The 25681-nt window shown below is 46.6% G+C and overlaps 1 protein-coding gene across 1 annotated transcript in view; it reads left to right on the top strand.

Annotated features, from left to right (window-relative positions):
• LOC147707467 (collagen alpha-1(XIX) chain-like) overlaps positions 1-25681 on the top strand; it is a 1668057-nt gene that overhangs the window by 658886 nt on the left and 983490 nt on the right. Inside the window, exon 10 of the mRNA XM_086925649.1 lies at positions 17958-18011. Coding sequence (XP_086781775.1) covers positions 17958-18011 — 54 coding nt within the window. The remainder of the gene's footprint in view (positions 1-17957; positions 18012-25681) is intronic.

The raw sequence follows: 25681 nt of genomic DNA on the forward strand, positions 1-25681 counted from the left end.
CAGGTGTGTGGAGTGGGTCCTCTTTGAGGGTGGTGTGGTGCGTGCAACGTGAGTTAAAACCCGAAGGTTGGGGTTACCTCAGTCGGCTTAATGATCCCCAGGTAACTACAATGTAGAAGAGGTTGACATTTTTAGCGCCTATCTGGTCTCAAAGATTCGTGTGCTTCTTCAGGACCAAATAAATCAGGGTAGAGTGCTGTGCAAGTGAAGTGTATCAAGGTTAATACCCTGAGGAGGTGTCAGGGCTGGCCACGGGATAATGTACCCTGCAGTCTAACTGCAAAAAACGTATTCAGTTATGGCCGCTCCTGTACGTCGCCTCTAAATATCAGGAGAGTTGCTCCATAGGTTAGGAAAGTAGGACGCCCGCACCTTCCCGGGCTAAACAGATAATGACAAATTGTAAAACACAAACGTCAGATACACCCCTTGAACTAACAGTGTAGTGCGGTGTAGTAAACTTACTACAACGCTCCTGATGCCTTCATACCAGCGGTCTTACTCACAGTTTTGCTCGGGTGCTGGCTCTCTCGCACCTACCCCATCCATACTCCTGCCTGCAATGTGCGGTCAAATTTAAAATGTAATTTTAAATTAAATTTAAAAATGCTGCTCTAAGTGTACTTCATATAAATGTGAGATGCCAATAGTCAGTCAATAAGTCTTTATTCGGCCATCAAAGACCATAAAAGCACATTAAACAAAACATTTGTGCCTAAAATCAAGTCAGTACATGCCTATTTAAAACAGACCAGTAATAGATGTACATTGCCAGTTTGGTACAAGTAAAACCATTGATAAAAGGTGTTAAAACATAACATTAGGAATATAGTGCAAAACACAGAATCAAAGCTATAAAAAGGGGGCATGTAAGTGCAGATATGGTAGTGCAGGGACAGAAAGGATGACATCAGAAACTGTCTATAAAACAGCCCACAATTAATAATACATTCACCTCAACATAGAAACAAATAGAAGCTCTCTATTCCTTAAACAGCTTTTTCCTATATCTTAGAGCTCCTGAAAGAAAGCTTACAACTCCAAAGCAGACCATGGGGGAAGACCACATGGGTAAGTAAACCAGGGTGGGCGGTGCAAAATTACAATTCCTTATCAAGTGAAAAATATATTTTTTCCATAAACTACTATAAAAATCACAGAAAAAGATAAAATGTAAAGAATCTTGCTCAGAGAAGTGATCACAGGGACAGGGCTTTATGGCACCTGTCTTTATAAATCCTCTGGGAACAGCTAAGAGCCAATTAATAAAATTAGATTTAAATCTAGCCAGGAGAAAATGGAGATGGGCATTATCAATAAAAGGTCAAAAAGGGGGGGGCTTACCCGTGAGAAAAGATGGCGGCGCTGTAGCCGAGCTCCGTGGTCCGAGGGATAATTAACCCTCTATCCGGCACACATCTGACCCCCAAAATTGATGGAGCGGCGTGCAAGAGTGTTGTGAGGCAGGACAGAGCAACTGGTGGCTGCAGCGCAGTGAAAAGCAAGGTGCAACCTTAGACACCTGCTGTTACGTTGCATGAAGAATGCAGAAGCCCAAGTGTGATTGGCAGTGGGAAGCTGGTAGTAACGTAGGAGCAACCGCGGCTCGCCGGACCAACAAACGGTCAGCGGAGGTACCCCTGTGATCTTCCATCCTGGCCGCTTCAACGTGGAGTGGTGGAACTGGCTCGACACGCATGCTGGGACCGGGTTGGTGGTTAGATCCTGCGCGGTCAGGAGCAGTGGAAACTTACGCTGAGACCCGCATGTGAGGTGAGATTGCGGGGGTCCAACCACCGGGAGCAGACCGCGATACAGGCCCCGTGAGGGTGAATGCACACAATTCCAGGCCAGGGGGCTACACCAGGGCCCTGCAACTGTGATACTGAGCGAGGACACGAGGCGGACAGTTCACCCGGCTCCACTCAAGGATGCTCTAGAGGTCGAGTGGGGGTAGAGTCTGCTAAAAGTATTTTGGCATGTTGCGTTGGGCCATTTTATGATGCCATACAAGTGTTGAGATACTCATCGTAACGGGAGGAGGTACAGAGGGCAGAATACACTGAAGAGCGTGGCAAGACACAACGCTGCCCTTCCGAGCTCATCCTTGGAAAGGGAACTGAGTGAACCCACCGTAATAGGCAGAAGGATGCTTAAACACCCAGAGAGGGGGGAGCGCAAGACACGAATAGAAGCAGCACAAGGGGCGCCCCAGAGTCTGTATGGGCACGGAACAAAGGAATCTCGTTGGAATAAGGACCAGAGAGTAAGAACAGGGGGGGGGAGGCTTACCAACATTCGAATGAGCCCATGATGGGAAAACACAGGCCCGCCACAAGCAAACAAAATGGACAACTATACGGTACCCAGGAACCTCGTAGAGTTGCAGGCAGAAGGGGCGAACGCTACAGTCAGCGCAATCATGGCAGCAATCCAGGACATGAAGGGCACGCTGGAATCCAAAATTGATGTGGTGCAAATTGAAACAAATCTAATAAAAGCGGACCTTCACAAACTCTCAGAGAAGGTAAACACGGCAGAGACGAATATCACTCAGCTGTAGTCGACCACTAAGCGCCTGGAGGCCCAGGTACAGACGCTCACCCAGAAAGCAACAGAAATGTCAGCAAAGCTGGAGGATCAAGAAGGTAGAGCGAGGAGAAACAACATCAGGGTGGTGGGGATCCCGGAGGGGGCAGAGGGGGGTTGGTGTACCTCTTCCTGGAGGATCTCATCGTGAAAATCCTCATGCCCAAGAGACTTACTAACCTCTACTCGATCGAGCGGGCGCATTGTGAGCCGATACCACAGTCCAGACCTGGGGCCACCTCAAGTACAATTATTGCAAAAGTTTTCGATTATAGAGACCGCAACACAATCCTACAAGCAGCTAGAACCATGGGTGATGTGAAATTCTAAAATGGCCAGATTCGCTATTTCCGGGACTTCATGTTGCAGGTGCAGCGGTAGCGTAGGAGCTTAGAAGCATGAAAGTGGGAGCTGAGAGCTCGTGAACTGAAATACATGATTGATGTTATTCTCAGCCAAACTACGAGTCATAGTGGAAGGCAAGACATGACACTTTGCGACCCCGGAGGAGGCATGGGAGTGGCTGGAGGGCTGGCGACCGGGAACTCGTTTGTAAGGCAACGACAAGACACGGGGGCAGGAATGGAGGACACAAGGAAAGTGTAAATAGAGACAAGAGTAGACACCCAGTGAAGGGTCAGGAGAATCTGCGCCTGGAATAACCGGGAGGGAGGAGGAGTAAGATCTTCCAAACGAAAGTAAGGTAAAATGGGCCAAAACCCAGAGCCCTCCACGAGGGTAGAGTAATGGGGAAATTGGTCTGGACTTGATCTGGGACACAGCAGAACTACGTGACTCGTGGTCTTGGAATGTAAATGGGTTGAATGGTAAGCTGAAATGCTAAGTAGTCCTGCAATACATTAAGCAACAAGCGCCGGATATTGTTCTGTTACAGGAAACGCACCTAAAAGGTAATCAATGTACAGCGCTAAATAGATTTAGATAAACTCTAGTGGCACATGCATGGTACACCACAGGCGCCAGGGGAGTAGGGGTGCTTATCAGAAAGTCACTCCCATTCATCCAAGGGCGGGTATGATTGGACACTATGGGCAGATTTGTAGCTAATAGCAGAACTTGGGAAGGAAAAAGGTTAAATCTCTGTTCGGTCTACGCTTCCCCGGGGCTTCAGGCTATCATGCTGGAAAAGCCAGGCCACTGGCTGTTAGAGCTCCTAGAGGGACGTCTGATCCTGGGAGGAGACATGAATGACATCATAGATGTAGCTATGAATATGGCCAGGCAGGCGGCAACAAGCAGAAGAGTGGGCCATCTGAGCATGGAATGGAGTAACCTTTTTGCAGTGTTGCAGAAACTGGGACTGGGACAGGTATACATAATGTTTCCACTCCAAAAGGGCACAACACAGGGAAGCCAGTTCTCTGCCTTGTTATTTGCCTTGGTTCTGGAGCATCTGGCAGCATGGATACGCCAGGACCCCTTGATGTGGGGGGATACCGATTGGGGAGGAATGGGAGGAACACATTTCCCTGTTTGCTGACGATGTCCTATTGTATGTGAGGAGGCCATGCCAATCGATCAACAGGATATTACAGATTTTTAGAATATATGGGGAATACTCAGGATGCCAAATTAATTAGCATACATCACTGCTCTTTCCCCTGGCAGGGGGCATCCCAGAGTTAACTTCTAGATGCATGGTCCCTATAGAAACGGAAGGGTTCAAATATCTAGGAATATATGTAACAAGAAGCAGGCAGGATTTTTATTGCCGTAATCTCTGTGCAAAATTAGATAGATTAATTGTGGACGTTAAACATTGGCTGACCCTGCCCCTTACCCTTATGGGGCGTGCAGCGTTGTTTAAAATGATGACTTTCCCTCAGCTGTTATACGCTCTACAGAATACCCCTTATGGGGTGCCCCAGCTGTACTACTAAAGAGTGGAAGCTGAATTGCCTACCTTGCTGAGGGTTGGGGGGGCTCCCCGAATAGCACTTTGTAAACTGCAAAGAGGGGCTTTTGATGGGGGACTGGCAACACCTGATGTCCTCGGTTACTGCTGGGCAGCCCAACTTGTGACAGTGAATGGATGGATGTTTGCAGAACGATCTGGACCGATTAGCCATGGGTAAGGGAGGTCCCATGTCATTGCTCTACACTGCACGTTGGGAGAGCACTACACCGCACAATATGTGGACAGTTGCGTTAGTCTGGCGGGCAGCAACGAAATTTCAAGGGTGGGAGAACAAGCTGACTAGAAGGACCCCACTCTGGGTGGGTACTGGGCTGAAATCAATGAACAAATTGAAGGGCTTTGCAAAGTATGGAGGGGCATATCATATATCACATTTGCTACCTTGCAGATGGAGTATGAAATGAATAAAGGGGAGTAGTGAAGATACCTTCAGTTAGGACATGCCATATGTACCCATATTAAGGAAGGGGAAGCGCTGGCAAGATAGAAAACTGACCGAGCCACTACTTGAAAAGGCCATTTCCCTGATATATATATATATATCAAAAATGAATAATGCTCCAGAGACACTTACTTTGCTGCCAGGGGCCTGGGGTGTGGGGGTGTGAATCAGTTTGATGATGAAGAGTGGACAGAAGCGCTACAAGGTCCCAGGGAGGTGGCGATCAGGGCGAGATTTAGTTTAATTCAGTTAAAGATCCTGCATTGAGTGTACTACCCCAAAACAGCACTATACCATAAGAAGAGGTGTGAAGATGCAAATTGTCAGAGGGGGTGTGGAGTGGAGGGTACCTTCTACCACATTATCTGGGACTGCCCAAAATTGCAAGTATTCTGGAAGAAAGTAATGGGGGGGGTCCTAGTAGCAGTCACAGGAATTGAAGTACACTTATCAGCGAAATGGGTGCTACTTATGATAGCCGGAGAGGAAGACTGTCCCGGATACACAAGACAGTGGGTGACATTAGCGTTAGGAGAAGCTAAGAGGAACGTAGCGAGGAAATGGGGAGTGTTATACCTGGCAACAATAAGTGAATGGAAAGCTGACCTAGGTTGGTGTAGTCAGGCGGAACAGATAATATAATAAAGTAGGGGGTGTCTGAAAAAGTGGGAAAATATTTACAGTGCCTGGTAGACCTACAGAGGCCTATAATCGGGGTGGGAGAGAGACAGTGTAGGCAGAGACTGAGTTGATAATTCAAAATTATCTATGTCCATGTGATTGTAATGGGATATACTATGAGGTGATGTAATTATCTCCTGATGAGCATATTGATGGAACTGTTGTTAATAAAAAAAGATTTACAAAAAAGGTAGGTATAGGTTTGACCCCTAGTCTCTTAGTAAAATCCATGGTGGCTACCACTGCTGTTGCCAAGATGTGCTTTTTAATTGCTCTTTGTGCCAACCACGACCCCTTTCATCAAACAACACCCTCAATTAAGGGAAGGCAGAAACTTTTCTAAGTTCCCCCCCACCCCACCCTGCAGAAGAACTTGTGACTAAGTGACTTTGTGCTGCCTGTTGACACAATATGTGATTTTGAAAAATTATTTGAGAGGTCAAGGGAGGCCATAAATTCTATAAAGGTATTTAAAAGGCTTCTTAGTCCCGCAGCTCTTCTGGCAAGTGAGATGCCAAATGGTATTATTCGGTAAATATCTTAATCAAATACAGGTACGTGCATCAATATTGCGTTTTGCGATTCCTTAATTGCGAAAAATAAGGAATCGCAATTAAGGAATTGCAAAATGCAATGCATCAAGAAATCGCTAAATAAATTGCGATTTCTTAATATTCCTTAATTGCGACTCGCAAATTGCGACTCGCAATTAAGGAATATCTCCCCATTCATTCCTATGGGCCTGGAGGCCCATAGGAATGAATGGGAAAACATTCTCAATTTGCGATTAGCAATTAGCGAATCGCAAATTGAGAATGAGATTTCAAGGGTGCAGGGGTGTCCAAAGGATACCCTGTTGCACCCCTGAAATCAATCTGTGCACATATGTTGTTCACATGCATGTCCTTAGGGCATGTGTGTGCACAACATGAAACTTTGAAAAATGCACAAAAGTTTATTTTTTCAAAGTTTTCGCAAATTACCATGATGTTCAACCTCATGCTAATTTGCTCCCCCTAATTGCGAAATCACAATTTTGTAAAGTTTCATGCATTGCATTTAAGGAATCGCAAAATGCGATTCCTTACATGCAATCGCAATTTGAGAATTCGCAAATATTTACGAATTCTCAAATTGCGAGGGCTTTCACCCTTCATGCATTCCAAAAGCAGATTTTGCGATCACAAACGGCCGATTTTTGCGATTCGCACCGTTTGCGATCGCAAAATCCTTTGATGCATGTGCCTGATAGAGATCTAAGGCTCAATCGCAAACTCACAACACATCAAAATATCGACCTACTTACAAACACTGAACTTGCATGTGCGTGAATATAGATATATGTAGCATAAATGCACCTTCTAGTTCTACTACACACAACAATTTCAAAACAATTTTATCCTTCTGAAAAAAAGAATTTCCTGAGTAGACGGGTATGTGAGAAAAAAAAGAAAACATGTATTGGCAATATAACCATTTTTACACACTTTGGTCGGCCATTGACACACAGTTTATATGTAATAACCTTCTACTATTAATCATAGCAGGAATCTTTCTTTATGTATTTGGTATTACAAATTATTTACCCATAGTAACTCTGCATTTCTATTTTTGACCAAGGGATTGTATTCTAATTCCTTTACTGAACAGATGCTGAAAATGCCTAACTCGACACAAGCAGCAAAAACATCTACCTGTGATAATGGCTAATTCATTCAGGTATTGGCTGACCTTTATCAGTGAGCGGTTCTATTTGAAAATTGTTGTCTCCTGTGTTAGCCTATGTTTTGCAGCTGAGTACTCAGTTTACAATGCAGATAAGGTGAGTACTTGATGATATCTCAATCAAATGCCTAAGATGGCCCTGAAAACAGGCAGTCTCTATTACCACATATCCCCGGTTTACTCACGAATCTCCTCTGCCAAAACTTGTTGATTTAATGTGATTTAAATTAGATTTGATATTTAAACTTGTAGTAACAACACTGGTCCCATGCAACATAGGATAAAGCATAACAATGAATACAGAGACAATGGATTCTGTATTTAGGTGACTTGTCCAGCCGGACAGTGGTCAAAATATGTTTACTTATAGCATAAAATACAGAGAGAATATCCTTCGACAATCTCACGTTGTGGGGAACAAGCCTGTACCTCAATTAAACACAGACACTTTAGTACACTCAAAGTGAACAGGAAAGGGCTTTTAGGAAAAAAGCTAAGGTTGTTCTTTAGATCATAGTATGAACAGATATTGTAAGATACGCCATTACATCAACATAGTACATAGTATACACACTGTATAAGGCACATAAATTAGTGGACGCCGTTTCGATCCCACTTTTGATTCAAAGGGATCATCATCAGGACATTTGATAAGTGCCTAATAGTTGCAAGCCTCTAGAACCATGTTACATACATTGCAACAGTTCTTCTGCACACAGGAGAAATGATGCATCGAATCCTGACTTTAGGGGGGAAGTGATGCATCGATTTCAAGGTGGTTCTGGTCTGCTTGTGCTGCGTCAGAAAAACTTGATGCATAGACACGATGTGTGGACATCTGGGACACGCTGGAGGTTGATACGGCAGAGGCAAACAGGCAATGCGTTGATTTTTTCAGCCACAGTCCCATGATGTGCTGTTTCTTTTAACCGCCCATCAGGGCCTGCATCGGAGTCGGTGCGGAGGTCTCAGACCAGTGCGCCGAACTAGGCATGCATTGGTTCTTTGGGCAACTGACAGTCCCCTCCTCTCTCTGATGGCGAGGATGTTTCTTCGACTTCAATAAGTGACTTATCTGCTCCAGAGTGCTGACCCTCTGGCTCAGCCAAAAGAGGTTCTGGCTCCTTGGTAAAACGTTTTTGCCTTTTAGTACTCTTGTTTATTAGGGCAGCAGCCCGCGCTTCCTTTTAGCTGCTTGGTCCAGTGTTTTACTTGACACCCCTAGGTTAGTATCCAAGGCCAATCGGGTAGACGGGCCAGATCTAGTGAGTCGTGAATTTTTGGGGGGTGTTACTAGTACAGCCTCTGTCGTAGCCCTGTTCACTGGTGGGCTATGCAGCATCACCACTACCTCTTTCGAGCTGTTAGCCCCCGTCAGTCTAGCCGGCCCCGTATTATGTCCTGGCAATGCAACCGGTAATAGCAATGACGGTGGGAGTGTTGAACCAGGTACTGGGGATAGGGCTGTAGTTATTGATCCCAATGAAGACCGCTTGTCAAGAATTTGGTCCATAGATAGTCTTTTCTCCGTAAGTTCAATCTCCCTTTGTAGGGCAGATGATGCCCGAATTAGAAACTGATCTATGGTTTCCACAGCACTTCCTGTAATGGACTTTCACCCCTTCCCTGCTCCATTTACAGCCATACCTTTGTGACGTAGTGCGTAATTAACAGAGCGCACTGACCTTTCGGTGGAAATCTGTAGCAAGAGTCCAAGAGAAGGGCCCCGTTCCGTCCTTGTTCGGCCTCGTACGGCCACAGACGGTCCCGCCCTTGTTCCGGGCTTCGCCCGGCGCGTGCCCGCGCACGTCCCGCGGGCCGAAGCACTAAGGCCAATTAAGTACAGCTACTGTGTTTGGGGCGTGGTGAATGGGCGGCTCTCGGCCCGGTGACTCCTGGGTAGCGTGGTTCTCCCCTTTCCGTATGCCCCACTGCTGCAGCGGTCAGGTCCGGGTAGCGTGATTCTCCCCTCTCCGTGTGCCCCACTGCTGCGGCTGCTTGGCTCCGAATCTCTGCTCTGCGAGCGTCTCCCGCGGAGTGGGAGACGCAAGAGGTAATTATCCCCTGGTGTGTTTGGGGCGTGGCGAATGGGCGGCTCTCCATCCGGTGACTCCTGGGGAGCGTGGTTCTCCCCTCTCCTTATGCCCCACTGCTGCCGCTGTCAGGTTCGGGGAGCGTGATTCTCCCCTCTCCGTGTGCCCCACTGCTGCCGCTGCTTGGCTCCGAATCTCTGCTCTGCGAGCGTCTCCCCGGTTAATACACACTGGTCCAGTGATTGCACCAAAAAGGAGGCAGCTCCAGCCACCATTGCCCCTAAAGCAACTGTTCCCCCTAGTACAGCTAATAGTGGTGGTTCTCAACAGAAGGGTGTAGTAGGGTTAACCCTGGGAACTGAGGTAGATTATGGCCTAGTCAGAATACCAACTCAAGCTGTTCTTGTCTGTATTGTGGACATGGCTATATCCTCTACTGTGAGCCCCAGTAACTTGGGCAAGTACAGACAGACTCCTTTAATTAATAACAAAGTGGCTCAGGCCTACAGGGACACATGTGCTTGTGTCACTATGATGACACCCAGCTTTGTGGACCCTGGACACATAATACTAGGTAACAATTACCTAGTGACCAATGCAAGCAATGTCACTACTACCCATAGTATGGCAATTGTTAATTTCTCCTAGGGAGGGGTAACTGGCCTCAAACGAGTTGTTGTTAGTTCAGACTTCCCTGTAGAATGTTTGCTTGGCAATGACCTAGAATCTTCAGTCTGGTCTGAAGTGGAGTATAGGACTCGTGCAGAGATGTTAGGTATATCAGCACATGCCCTTGCTGTGACCAGGTCACACGTCACAAATTGCAACACTGAACTGGTCCTGGATCCTGAAATGATGGACCAGTTGCCTACCAGGAGGAGAAGCAGTAGGGTTAAGGCAGTGCCTTCCCCCTTGCCTCAGAGTGAGGATCAGCCTTCCAAGGAAGCTGATTGTGAGACCCAATAAGGAACTGTCCTAGAAGATCTTGAGCCTGATCAGGTTGAGTTTCTTGGGACAGGGGGACCTTCAAGGGCAGATCTGAGGCAGGCGCAGTTGGACTGCCCTTCTCTTGAACCCCTCAGACAGCAAGCTGCTGCTGAGTCTGCTGGGAATGCTACTGGGACCCATAGAGTGTATTGGGATGAAGGGCTCCTGTATTCAGAGGCTAGAGACCCCAAGCCTGGTGCTTCAGGAGGTTGGTCATACCTTTGGCATTCAGGGGCTTCCTTCTTACGTTAGCCCATGATATTCCCCTTGCAGGACATCTTGGCCAGAACAAGACTTGAGACAGGCTTGTCCCTAACTTTCACTGGCCCCACATGTCAGAAGACACCAAGGAGTTTTGTCGCTCCTGTGTCACCTGCCAAGCCAGTGGCAAATCAGGTGGCACCACAAAGGCCCCCCTAATACCACTACCTGTGGTGGGGGTTCCCTTTAAAAGAGTAGGGATTGACATTGTTGGACCAATGGATCCCCAAACAGCCTATGGACACAGGTTTATTCAGGTGGTAGTGGATCATGCCACCAGATACCCAGAAGCTATTCCCCTAAGGACCACAACAGCACCTGTTGTGGCAAGAGCCCTCCTGGGAGTTTTCTCGAGAGTGGGTTTTCCAAAGGAGGTTGTCTCAGACAGAGGTGCAAACTTTATGTCTGGATATTTGACTGCTATGTGGAAAGTGTGTGGAGTGAACTACAAGTTCACCACACCCTACCATCCACAGTGCAATGGTCTAGTTGAGAGATTCAACAAGACCTTAAAGGGCATGATTAAGAGTTTACCTGAAAAGCTTAGGTGAAGATGGGACATCCTACTGCCTTGCCTTTTGTTTGCTTACAGAGAGGTCCCACAGAAGGGGGTTGGCTACAGCCCTTTTGAACTTCTGTTTGGGCACCCTGTAAGAGGACCCCATTGTCTGGTGAAGGAAGGATGGGGGTTACCTCTCAAAGCTCCAAAGCAAGACATTGTGGATTATGTACTTGGACTCTGCTCCAGGATGGCTGAGTATATGAAAAGGGCATCCAAAAACCTGGAGGCTAGCCAAGAACTCCAAAAGCCTGGCACGACCAAAAGGCTGTGCTCACTGTTTACCAGCCAAGACAGAAAGTGTGGGTGTTGGAGCCAGTTGCCCCAGCAACACTCCAAGACAAATGGTCTGGACCCCACACTATTGTTGAGCAGAAGGGAGAGGTAACCTATTTGGTTGATCTTGAAACTCTCAGGAGCCCCCACAGGGTGCTTCATGTCAACAGACTGAACCATATGTTGACAGGGCTGACATGGGCTTGCTCATGGCTACTGATGAAGGACAGGAGGAAGAGAGTGAACCTCTCCCAGACCTGCTCTCTCAGAACCCTGATGATGGGTCAGTTGATGGTGTAGCCTTGGCAGGCAGCCTCACTGATCAGCAGCAGAGGGACTGCAGACAAGTTCCGCAGGCCTATCGACATTTGTTTTTACTGACTCCAAGTCAGACTACCTGGTGCACTCGTGAAGTGGACACTGGGGACAATCTGCCTGTTAAAAGTAAGATTTACAGGCAACCTGATCATGTCAGGGACAGTATCAGGACAGAGGTCCAAAAGATGTTGGAGTTGGGAGTCATTGAGCCCTCAGAGAGCCCTTGGGCCAATCCTGTAGTCTTAGTGCCTAAACCTCACACCCAAGATGGTAAGAGAGAGATGAGGTTTTGCTTGGAGTACAGAGGCCTCAATGCTGTCACTAGGACAGATGCCCACCCAATACCAAGAGCAGATGAGCTCATTGACAGATTGGCTTCTGCCAAGTTTTTGAGTACATTTGACTTGACAGCTGGCTACTGGCAGATCAGACTAGCTGATGATGCAAAAGCCAAAACAGCATTTTCAACCCCAGGAGGTCATTATCAATTTGTGGTAATGCCCTTTGGTCTGAAGAATGCACCTGCCACATTCCAAAGGTTGGTGAACCAAGTCCTCTCAGGTCTGAATGACTACTGTGCAGCTTATCTTGATGATATTGCTGTCTTTAGCTCCACTTGGGAAGATCACCTGATCCACCTGAAGAATGTTTTGGAGGCCCTGCAAAAGGCAGGCGTAACTATCAAGGCCACTAAGTGCCAGATAGGGCAGAGCAAGGTTGTGTACCTGGGCCACCTGGTAGGTGGAGGTCAGGTTCAACCATTAGAGAGCAAGATCCAGACCATAAAGGACTGGACTACTCCCACCACCCAGACACAGGTCAGAGCTTTCTTGGGCCTGATTAGGTACTACAGGAAGTTTGTCAAAAGTCATGGGTCCATTGCGACACTTCTCAATGACTTAACGTCAAAGAAAATGCCATAAAAAGTTCAGTGGACAGTAAGCTGTCAAAAGGCATTTCATGACCTGAAGCAGGCCATGTGCACTGCACCCATTCTGCAAAGTCCAGACTACTCCAAAGAATTACTTGTTCAAACAGATGCTTCTGAATTGGGTGTGGGTGTTGTTCTTTCACAACTGAATAAAGATGGTCAAGACGAGCTAATAGCTTATATTAGCAGAAGGTTGACCCCTAGAGAGAAACGTTGGCCAGCTATTGAGAGCGAGGCCTTTGCTGTGGTTTGGGGACTGAATAAGCTGAAGCCATACTTGTTTGGCCCACACTTCAAGAATCAGACAGACCATAAGCCCCTCTTGTGGAGAAGTGTGGCTCACTGGTTAGAGGAGGCAGACCTGGAAGCAGAGGTCAGCCCGGGACCAGGGTTCAATTCCCGGCTCGGCGGAGTCTTGAGTCCTAAAATGTCAATGGACTCGACAATTCTCGCTCCGGTGCCTTCTCGATTCACGGGTTCACACTCTGCGACTCTGGGCAATAGCTTGCTTAGTCTCCACAACGGCCCCTCGTGGCGGGATGCCTGGCTTTCACCTTGCGGATACCCTGCCGGGGTTATCTCACAGGGGAATACCAGGACGGGTTCCCTAAGCAAGCGCTTAGAGACCGGTTGGTGATTTGCGCTATATAAATTCCTGTACATTTACATTTACATTTGTGGCTAAATCAGATGAAGGGTGAAAATCCCAAACTGCTTAGGTGGTCCATTTCCCTACAAGGGATGAGCTTTACAGTTGAACATAGACCTGGGACTGACCATGCCAATGCAGATGGACTCTCCAGATATTTCCACTTAGAACATGAAGACTCAACTGGTCAAGGTTAGTTTAATGTCCCTATGTTTGGGGGAGGGTGTGCGTAGGAGAGTAGGGCCTGCTTCCTATGGTCACCCCCACCTTTTGCTGTGATTTTCTGTTTTTTTACTTTAGTGTGGCTGTGGGCCTGCTAATCATACCCACAGCCCAACTGTTCTCTCTCTAAATTCATACCATGTACTTTAGGTACATACCTCATTGGGTACTGGGTCACCTCTGTGAGCCCCTGTATAGTGTACCATAGGTACCCAGGGCATAGGTGCATCTAAGGCCTACCAGGGGCTGCAGCATGTATTATGCCACCCCTGGCTGGCCATCCAAACTGACACCACAGGCTGATCACTCAGCTTGGGTAAGGTGGTGTAATCACCCCTTACTTAGATATAGTATTCCGATATCTACCCATATATATCGACACATATGCACCTATAAGTAACTCCTATGGTAGGCCTCGGCAATGCTGGAGGCAGAGTGCTTGGTTTTATGTGAGAGGGTGCCCTAGCATGAGCTGAGCCCCTCTGCAGCTTTCGGAACCATCTCCTTATAGCTGTTCTATGATATAGCAATACCATATACTCTTAAGTGCATTATAATCATCGCGGTTAATGCTAACTTTGGTTTGGCTTTATCAAACCATGTTGTGTAAGGTGTCAAACACTTTGGAATACTACCCCCCGCCAGTTCTGGCGGCAGGGGTAGCATTCCACCCTTCTAGAAGGAAAAGACATGTATGTTACTGCTTTACCCGGTTAAAGTTAAACGGAGCCCCAGAATCACAAAATGTATGCTGCTGCCACAGACAAAAGTCTGACCTCCTGCTGCTGGGCAAAACTCCGGCAGGGAAGGCCTGGACAATAGGTTTCCTGTCCAGGGAGGTGCCAGCACCTCCCCAGACAGGCAGATGTGCATTGGGACAGGGACGGATGCATTTTGAGACACTGCCTGGGGCACACAAGGTGCTCCATGCATAGCCCGGTTCAAACCAGTTGCTGGGGCACTCCAGCCCCGCTCTGGCATGAAACTGAACAAAGGGAAAGGGGTGTAACCACCCCCTTCCCAGGTCCACACATAGGAGGGACCTAGCAGGTAATCCAGCCCCTTTTCTTAGTATAAGTATAGGAGCTGTGTCCCCAGGACTTTAGATTATCCTGGAACAAAACTTTGATACAGAACTCTTGGACCTTTGATGTTCTATTTTGACTAGAAGACTGAAGACATCTCCCTTGTGGTCAAGGAGTGACCACCCTGTGCAAACAGGCACCACCAGTAACTTGCCAGTCTGCTTTGTCGATGCTCCCGCCGGAACCCGAGGACTCAGCAACACAGGATCTAGACTTCCAGACTTCTCTGACTCCGACCCACATCCACAGCAAAGCTAAGAGTCGTGGCAGACACGCAAGACATGGGACCAGACACCCTGGACATCCGGCATTTTGCTAACAGCTCAACTACCAAGGTACCCTAGCAGTTGTGCATTGGGGTCCAAAAAGCCCTAGACCCGAGCACCATTTGCACTGAAGCTCAGCCCTCCAAACTCCACGAGTGCCGCGCGGGGTCTGCTCTTGCATTTCAGCTTGATGCCTCTTCCTGGTTGCTATCCCATTGGCTAGTGAGCCCCCTGAAGACAAACCTTTAAAACCAAACTGTTTTCCCGGTTGCTCCAGGCTTGCTCCAGCTTCCCTGCAAAGGGGAAGCTCCTCAAACCTTGCTGGTCTGACCTGAAGCCCATCTTTACTTCCTGCGTGGATTGCGTTTGCCAAGGCTTGTTGGGTACAATCCAGATAGCAACACTGCAGTCAACTAGATCCTTTGTGGGCCAGCTCGAATCCAGCTCCTGGTTGTAGTTGACACCTCCTGGTCCTCTTGGCTGCAGAGACAAGCGTCACCTCTTCACCTGAGATCATCGGGACATCGCCTGGTTCCTTCCTGGTTCCTTCCTGGTCACTGGCTAGTGACCCAGACACTGTCCCCTCTGCTTTCAGGTTCTTCACATCTTCTGTCCACCCTTAGATCCACCCGGACACTCTTCCTCTGGCCGCCTGCAGCACTTCTTTGCAGATCTCCATTGAAAGCATCGACGAAACCCAACACCAAACGGCACCTATGCACCTGGCTTCCCTGGGTGAAGTAGCACGAGTACTCCGGTGCTCCCGTGGGTCTTGACTCTCGAAGTGTCCTAGTCTAAAGGGGTTTTGTCGTAGTCCATCCGGAAGTGCCCTTAAACAGTAACTTTGTAACTTCTTTGTTCTCCATTATAAGTCAATGGTAACTCGCGACTGTGTTTAGACACTGCACACATCTCCCGCGGGCCTCCTACTTCCTAACCTTTGGTTGTTTAGTGTAGCTCCAGCGATTCCCTAGGCCCTAGGCCTACTCACTGTTTCTGTTGTGGTTCTTATACCACTTACTTAGTATATGGTTTGTGAGGCCCCTAGGGCATAACTGTATTTGTGCAACTTATCGTATGGTAATTGAGTAACTTGTGATGTACTTCGAGCTCTGACCTCATAAAGAGTGCAGAGGGGTTTGTGTTAGAAATAAATACAAATATATTTGATATATACCTTGTGTGGTGTCCTTTCATTTGATATTCAAGGGATTATAATTGGTAAAACAGCTTGCTTCACATGCTCTCTGAAGTCTTAGCCTATGACTGCTGGTCCATGCTACCACTAGGATAGCTTGTCTATAAGGTTGACTTTACAACCACCACCAATAAGGCTCGTTTAGACTGGTGCAAGGTGCCCACTAGAATAGTGGACATCGTATGCCAGGCTAACTTCTCACACGGGGGGGCAGAGGTTATCTAAATATGTAACTCCCGTTTCCTGACTGAAGGAAGGGTCCCTATTAGGTGTATACCGCTGCCAACTAGAGACCGTCATTTCTAACAAAAACACTTTGAGATTCTTTGAGTGAGCCATTTTGAAGAGGCAGGACTTGACTATGGTACAGAGGTCCAATTCTTCAGACTTTCAGAAGTCATCTTCTATGCTGATGTTTGTATTGTGGAAAGCCTTGAGCTGTGCTTATGCCTGGAAGGTGTCCAAGTACAAGGCCTGACTGGTCTGTGGATTAATATTGTAATGGATGGGTGAGTGCCAAATAAGATTATACCATTGAGGGCCCTGAGATGATACCAATGGGATGGTTTTAACTTATCTATGGAATCTCATGGCATCTGCTTTGTAGGTGCAGCAGAAAATGACATAAGGTACTGCTTTAGACTTACATTTCCTTCAATCAGTGAAATTGTTGTGCTGATGGAAAGGAATTGTTGACCACAAGAAGTTGGTCATTTTGTATGTCCTGAAAGCCTTTGTTAGGTACCCAAGACTACAACCATTCAACTTGGTGCACACTATGTATGGAGTCTCAAACTGTGTATCTAATTGATAGTGATGCATTGGAAGATTTCCGTATAGATAAAATGCAGCAGTAGAGCGCGAGTATGAACTGGACCATATGTTTTGGAACCTTTTGAGTTTCTTAGTTGGAAGCTTTAATGTAGAACTTGTTGCAGTAATCCAAGCTAGAAATTGCCTCTTCAAGGATCAGAGCGATTTTGTTGAACGTTTATAAGAATGGCAGGACTTGTTGTATTAGACAAAACGGTGGATCTATTTTATTTGTTTTGCTTTTAGTATTGAGAGGTTGCAGCTAAACAGTAGGGTGTGGTTGACAACCCAGCAGAGTCCAAGTCAAAAGTGGTGTTGGGCCAGCTGGATCAATAAGCATGATTTCTGTTTTGCCTCATTAAATCAGAGTCACTTTTAGTCCTTAGTATTTGAATTACTTCCCGTGGAGGAAGCATGGGTGGCCACTTGGTGCCTTCCCATGCTTCCTCCACAGAAGATAGAGGCACATGTCATCTACATACATGTAGTACCCAATGTTTTAATTTTAGACTTCAGCTATGTAGAACATTAGTACCAATGAGGAAGGACATTTTTTCTTTAAATTTCAGTTAAATGTAATTGTGTTTTATTGTTTTTAAGGAAGTTATAAATGTGCGTGAATTATATATATTAAACGGGTACATTCTGTTCTCTCCATTCTGAGAAAATGATAATATGTAGAAATACCTAGTAGGTATGTTGATGAAAGCAATGCAGCTGTTATTGCTACTACTCGAGTGCATGTTCTCAACGAATGCCAAACAACATAAAATAATGTGAACATGAGCAGGCATGTTGATATGGAACAATTAATGAACAAGTACATTGCCAAGTTAAAAAATGTGTGTAAAAGGATTTTAACTTGAACTGAAATAGGTTAATGATAGTGTACTGTTTATGCGTGCCTGTGTCTGGCAACATGAACATTTGCGTCTTCATTGTGTCATGTACATTTAAGTTATTCTTTTTTTAATCTATTTTAGGGTGAAAAGGGTGAAAAGGGAGGCACTGGAGCCCCGGGTTCGCCAGGAGAAAAAGTAAGAAATTAAGTTTAATTTTATCAATCATATTTTGTTCTTTATTTTATTTTGATACATTTGAATCTTCTGTTAATCCTCAAAAGACGGTTAAAATAAGCCTATCTATTGGTATAGCAGAATTTACAGAAGATCAATAAATCCGATTGTATGGATTGTATAGATGTGTCATTTCTAATAACAGTACTTACTTTGTAGGTTTCATGTTCGTTGACTTTTAGAAGGCAAAGAACGACTTTGGAGTGTTCTTAAAGATGGGTTGTTGGAGAGGGTGGGGAATCCTGTTATCTGGAAGACGAGCCAGCTACTATCTGCTTACAAACTTCTTTTTGCAATGGCAATGATGCCTGATTCAGATGTCGTAACTTTGGATTTAGCTTTGTTTGTTGATCATGTGGCCTCGAAACTCTTAGTGCATTGTTCCAGGAATGACATACAACAGTTCTCTTGATGTTGTGGGGAAATGACAGAGATATGTATTTTTCTGCGAACCGTGGTGATGGGTAATGCCAGGTGTGTATCTCTGTACCACGTGCTATTGGCTTATTCATAATGACAGGGCTGAATTGTGATGTAGAAGACCATTGCACTTAATACTTTTTACTTTTGAACTGAATGGCATTTCAGTAGCACCGTGGCTGACAAATGTGAAGTGAATTCTTTTTTTGTAACTTCAGCCTTCTAAATACAGTGAACACGTCAATTATCTCCCCTTAAATCCCATTATCCTTTAATTCGACATTCAAGCGACACTCCCCCTTTAGTTTCATTTGAAAGAGAATTATAACTCTCAAGTACAAAAGGCCTCACTGCTCAGTATCAGAATACTGTATGCTGATTGGCCTTTAGTTGGTCAGTATCTACCCGGGAGTTTCGCCCTCCTTACTGGCTCTGTTACGGTCTCCATGTTATTTGCCACTCTTTAGTTCAGAGTTTTCTGTCAGAACGCCGAAAACCACTTGACACATTCATACCCCTGCTACGAAGAAAATGATTTGAGTAGTTGCACCATTGACATGTGAGGCACTAACTGCGCATCATATGCAGACTTGCAATTTTGAAATGGGCAAATTGCCCTGTACTACAGTGGAAGCTAGCGGATCTAAACTAGTGGAATCGCAATGTTTTCGTCAAATAAACCCAATTGAATGCCGATTTCTATATTTGTAATATATCTAACAGCTGTTTTGACAAAAAGCCTTGATTATTTTTTTTTTTTTTTGTATAATTGTTAGTCTAGTTGTAACAATTAATTAAATAGAATCCTTCAACTAAACCCTCCATCTACGTCTCAAGAAATAAGTTGTTTACACTTGACCTCTTTTTAACATCTCCATCCGTTAACCTCCCTTGGCGTTCTTTGGAAGGGGTTGGCATTAGCGCGTTGATGAACCACGAGGGCATGCTACCTGAGAAAATTTTGGTAGCAGTGGTTTAAAGCTCTTGACCCATTTCTATGTTTGCTGCCACTTTTCTGATAAAGACAGCCTGGAGGTTTAAAAAATAATGCACAGCTTTAAACATTTTGGGAAGTTAAAAACGGTAGGGAGCATTTCTACTGTGGGTGTAGGCTCTTTAGATAAAGCAAGTGTGAGCAGATGGTTCTGCCCACCCAATCCACCCAGATATTTCACTTTTTGATCACCTGGTTTTTAACCTTTTTACTGTGGGAGAGCCCCATAACCTGGGACTCACTCACGATCGACTCATAGTAAAGGGACTTCACATGTTTACCACCAGTGTCTGTCTTTTAAGACAAGGCTGCTGCAATGCCGCAAGGGTAAAAAGAATGCTGTTGTGTGCAACCTGGTAACTGTGCACAGGTAGTCTGGTGCAGAGCGGACTATGCAGGGTTGGGTATTGACATTTTGTGTACACTCATAGGGAAAGACAGTGTGGTTTACTGTCTTGTCTGCAGGTTCACTCCATTGTACACCTAGGGTGAGGACTGTTTTAGAGTGCAGTTTTGCTTTCCCTTGGCCTACAGACACCAGAGTCATTCCGATTTAGTGCATAACCTGTATGAGAAAATCAATTCTGCAAAGTCCACAAACATATGTGTACAGCTTGTTGGTTATTTAGGAATGTCATATTTCTCCGGCTAAGCTCAGGATCAGCGCCCAGACATTTTGTCACCCTGCTGTGTCAAGTTCATTACATTTGTCTCCATCAGCATGTACAAATACCTCCCCACACAAAGGAAGCAATTAATTGCACTTCGATCAGCTCATGAGGAGGAAAGGGGTTGGGTAGAATATTCTGCATCAATCAACTAGTTGTCGCACTGTGCCGAGAATGGGCCTGCCCAAGCCCACTAAACAAAGGAGAGAGCCCAGACCTCTGGAACCAACCTAGGAGGGTGCTTCCTTTGAAGATTTGCTGGGAAAGGCCCTGGCAGTGATGTCAGCAAGGGGAAGAGCTGAGTTCTCCAGAGCAGATGTGGTAAGTGACTCCTGGGTGATGCCATTTTGAAATGCCCCGGCAGATGGTGCAGGAAGGTTGGGATGGGTGTAGCGGTAATGGGGTACACCAGGAAAGGCCAGATGTGCATCCGTGCTGGAACCTCCTGCCCCCACTTAAAAGGTATTGAGCAGGGGGAGAGATCTCTCTTCATTGTGCTTTTCTGCTGGATACTGGAACTAGAGGCAGCCACCATGGACAATTGGAAGGGAGAAACCCCTGATGACCATCTGGACTAAGGACTCTGACTTTAATTTATCCCAGGACCAGTGGGGTTCTTCCCAGGATCAGGGAGCTGGTCCCATTACACCTCCTGAGGACTAGTTGGGGGAAAGACTGGGATTCTGCGCCATCAAGTAGAGAGGTCCAGAAGAAACCAAGGAGAAAGGCTGGCACAGGGAGCTAAGAAACCCATCTCTTTGAGGATTCCACTGCCTTTAAGGTGAGGAGGTCTACTGCAACTGTCCCTGGGGGCTAGAACCCACTGCCTGGATCAAGATGAGCCAGAGATCAACAGAATCATCCCAAAGTGGTCAGAGTTATGGCATTTTTAAGTTTGGTGACCTTTCTTTGCACAGAGCGTGTGGGCTCAACTGCCCAGCAGGTGTCCACACCCAGGGCAGTCCTGGACCTGGGTGTCACTGAGAGAAAGAGATCCTGATGACCTGTGGAACCGGGAGAGGGTGCACAGTGAGTGTGTGGGGGCCCCCTCTCTGACACTCTAAATGGGCCCAACCCCAGGCCGAGTTATAAATCAGGGGCCCGGACCCCATCTCCAGGTCCTGGTGATCACACACACAGGCAAGCGCTGTCCCTCTTTCCCCCACTCCACGAGAAGGGGTCCAGGACTACATCCCTGAGAAGAAAAGGCTGCCGGAGGAGTGCTACTGCACTCCTGTGCAATACAGCTAGCCTTCCCTGATCCCAGTGCCCATGTCTGGGGGAAGTGGGAGGCCACCATGCGCATTTGCACCTACCTTCAGGAGCGGACAAAGCAGAAGGAATCTGCTGGATTCGGCTGCAGGACAGAGGAGTGCTGCCTGCGTGGGGAGTTGGCAGGGGCAGCTAGGGGTGGGCGCCATGGGCTCTTCCCCAAAAAAAACAAAGTGCGGTGTGCCCAGGTAGGACCGGGCATTCCTACAAAAAAGAAAGGGGGCCATGCAGTGAGATGCAGTGCAGCAAAGATCAAAGTCAGTGCCTCTCTCCAAAGAGGTGGGAGAGCCGCTGATTTGATATGCACACGCTTCAAGGAGCACCTCATAATATCCTGCAGGTCTTGCTGAGAGTTGTGCATTTGACAGGATTTTCCCGCAGTGGTGGCTCCAGGATGACGGGGTCACTACCAACAATGTTAAAAAGTGTGGGGGAAGCTTCAGGAGCAGCACTGCATCCTCCTGAAAAGGATTTGAGGAGTCCCCACCCAACTTAGGGTGGGTCTCAAAAAGACTAAACTCTCCAGGATTGGATGTTATTCTCAAGCACTCCCCAGGCTGGAGCACGTGCTCTTCAACTGGGAGTTCTGTGCCCTCTATTGGTCAAGTCTATAGCTGTGGTTTTTGTGGCCTGAAACTGGTTAAAAGCAATATACATGTGGTGGGCCCTCTAGGGGTGAAATGTTTGATTGCATGTGCTTGTGATCACAAGGTGATGCCCTTTAGGGACTGAGTTTAACATTGCATTTTCAATTCTGCAAGTATTTAAAAGCAGCACGCAGGCACATGTGAAGTTCATTTGGGTCAATGCTTTGTTGAGATAATAATGTTGACAGTTACTCGTGATCAAAGTACATGTGCTTTATTGCCAGTATTATGTGCCCTCATTCATGGTTATTTTTGATTATCACATTTACTCCTAAGATGTTTATTTGTTGACATGTGGTTTGGTTAACCTAACCGCTGTAGGCGGTCAGAAATGATTGCGCAATGTCACCAAAAGGTATTTTCATTAGCCTTATGTATATTTGTAAATTATTGAGTAGAATTGAGTAATATGTGTGTGTAATAAATGTAATTTAGCTTTCCCAAAAAGACCAAGCCTTGGAAACGTAAAAGGTCTCACATTTTTTGGAGTTTGAGCCATTGGCATTGTAAATAGCAATGTTTTTTATTATGTGTTGTGGAGAGTATGTATGTGGTGAGTAGTGGAATTTTGTGGTTTGAATTATGTAGTGTGCTGTTGAAATTTGTGGTATGATGTGGAGTTTTGTAGTGTTGATAGTCATGGAACTATGTGGCTAGCTTTGCACTTTTGATGATAAAAAAATCTAAATAGTTAGGAGTTTTGCTTTAGATCTGTGTCTTCGGGTTTAAAAAAGAAATGAAATACTGACATTTGGACACATAAGTGAAGCCTTTATGAGGCTTCTTGTCAATATGTTTATGGGCAGGATGGTGTAGCGAAGAGTTATGGACCATTCATGGGCTTGGCACTGTTTTGGATCAATGTTGTGAAACAGAAAGGTCTTGCAGTAATTATATAAATGAAATATCTTGGCTAAAATTGGATCCATTTGTGAAGCGCCTTAACACTATTAAACATAGAATTGCATTGTGAAGGATGCTGGCGGTAGGGGACACTGGTAAAAAAGCATTGACAGGCCAGGCTCCTCGCAAAGCTAGTGATCATATTCTGTCATCACCCTGTGTTGTTAAACTTTATAAATAAACTATTGCGATGCAAAGCAAAAGGCTTGCTCAGCGTGCAACAGGTGAATAGGCAGATTTGAAAGGGCCAGCCAACTGCAGCAAACATGTTTCCTTTGATGGCGCTTGTGTTGGGATTTTGAACTTATTAGTGTCAGCCCTCACCGGATCACCTCTTTAAAGTACCCATAAAGGCACCTTGAGACATTGCGTTGAGTTTCTCAACACCCCCAATTGCACAAAGTGTGAATGAATACAAGTAATACACTTGCCTCGCCAATGGTGCAGGTGCTCCAAAGGTCAGGGAGATGCCATTTTGGAAACAATGTGGGAGAGCTGTGCTGCTTTACCCAGGTGGTTAACCTTTGCTCAAATTTTCCCTATAGTGGATGTCTGCTAATTTCCGCGCCCCTTTTAGCCCTGCCTCGATTTATCTCGGGAGAAGTGTAGTTTTAAAGTAATTTGTGAGATTCGTGAAAGGCCCGGCTCCATAAGTATTTTATCTTGTGACAAGCTGATGCCCCCTTTGCACATAAAAGCCTTGAATGGAAGGGGTAGCTGTGACCGCCCCAGATAAAGGACCATCCAAATGACAGACCTTAGGCGGGGATGGGGTTTTTTTAGTGACTGGAACGTGTAAATATTGGCGAGTTTAGCCTACTGTAAAACTCCAAAATAAAAAGATTATGGGGCCGATTAGGATGGAGGATTTTCCGCCTCCTTCGGGCCGGCGGAAGCCACCTCCGGCCCGGAGGAGGCGGAAAATCCTCTGCGGACTCACCACAGACCCACCGCCGCATTACGATGGCTGGTGGGTCTTGGTTTCTGTCCGCTGCTTTTCCGCCGCGGTCGGATTACAACCGCGGCGGAAAAGCTCTCATTTGGCTGGCAGTGTCTATCAGACACCGCCAGCCAAATTAGGAAGCATTAGTAAACATGCTTTTCCGCTGCGGTTTTTCCGCCGTGGAAAAGCATGTGTACTTTTGATTTTGGGGGCCCGTTGCGGGCCCCCAGGGTGTTGGCGGGTGGGGGGTGCACATGGGGGGTACCTATGGTACCCCCCAGCATTTACATGCACAATGCGGCAGGCACCGCGCGGTGCCTGCCGCTTTGTGCATGTAAATGTAAAACATGCACTTTTAACATTGCGGCGGGTGCTGCTTGAAGCAGCACCCGCCGCAATGTTAAATATCCAGGATGTGACCGCCAGGGTGGCGGTCACATCCTAATCGCACATGAGGGAACGCCGCAGCCCCTGCGGACGTTCCCTCATACTCTGGGGTCGCGGACGGACTCAAGTCCGTCCGCGATCCTAATCGACCCCTATGTGTTGCAGGAAGTGGGGCCATGTGTAAAATTAAAGACAGCTGTTGTAAAGAAAGGATGTGGGGTCTTCATTCCCATAAAACAGACCTTTGAAGGACCTTCCAGGTGTGCCCTGGAGACAGCTGCATGTTTCCATGTGTGCATTTGCACTATAAAGTAACAAATGGCTTGGCCCTGGAGGTTTAATGATATGTAGTTCATGCAGATTGAAGGTGATCACTCCACCATGATTACCTTTTGCCCATTGTAGCCTAATGACGGTGTTAAAGGCAGACATAGGCTGCTCCTTTGTTCTTTAAAGTGATTGTGACAGGAAAAGTATGCGTTTGTTGATGATGGGGGCGGAGTATTGCTGAACAGTGTAGGGGGTTACTTTTCCTGGTCCCGTACCAGCTTGCATTTGCTGGCTCCCCTTAAGAGACTGTGCAATGTTCTGATATTACGTTTTTTGGGAAATTCCAAGTGCTTGGCTCCCTCTCTGCATGTGTGGGTGTGAGGGCAGAGTGAGACAGACCCCTGACAGGCAGGAGAAGTGATGGACAGTAACCTGCTCAATTTCTGTACGTAGGCTTGGCTCTTTAGACATCAGCCACTAGTGCGGTGCAGATACATGTGGTAGAGGAGGTGGCATTATAACAGGAGCCGCCAAGGTTAGCGTCTTGCATCACTCAGTGATCCTGGCCAAATCACGTAATTTCCTGGTGGGTAGAAAAAAGGAATGTGCCCTTGTACAATTTAATTTATGTAAGGTGTTCCAATATATCCAGGTCGAGTTCACTATATAAAGAAGCAGAATTAAACATGCAGACATGGAGGAGAGAGATTGCAAGTGATGTGGTTTGTGGCGGATTGTGTTTTGGGAAGAAAAGCTACTGTGTTCGAAGAGCTGCGTTGTAGGAAACTGAGCAGTAGAAGGAAGTTGAATGTGGACACATTTTGGCCAGCCAGCAGCAGGCTCTCACCTGGTGCAAAGTGCTGCATTGTAGGAAGCTGAATGTGGATGCATTATATCGGCCAGCAGCACGCTCTCACCTAGTACAGACTGTCCATGGGCAGCAGCTTTACCCCTTAGAGCTTGCTCGCCACATTGCTGTTCCCTGCGGTAGTCCCTCTGCCATCCTTCTCCATCTAGCATCTCCCAAACAGCCGCTGTGTTGTAGGGAGCTGAGCAGGAAGCTGAATGTGGATGCATCATGGCAGCCAGCCACACGCTCTCACCTGGTGCAGAGCGTCCGAGGGCAG

Source organism: Lissotriton vulgaris, chromosome 6 (genome assembly GCF_964263255.1).
Source record: "Lissotriton vulgaris chromosome 6, aLisVul1.2, whole genome shotgun sequence".
Taxonomy (NCBI): Eukaryota; Metazoa; Chordata; class Amphibia; order Caudata; family Salamandridae; genus Lissotriton; species Lissotriton vulgaris.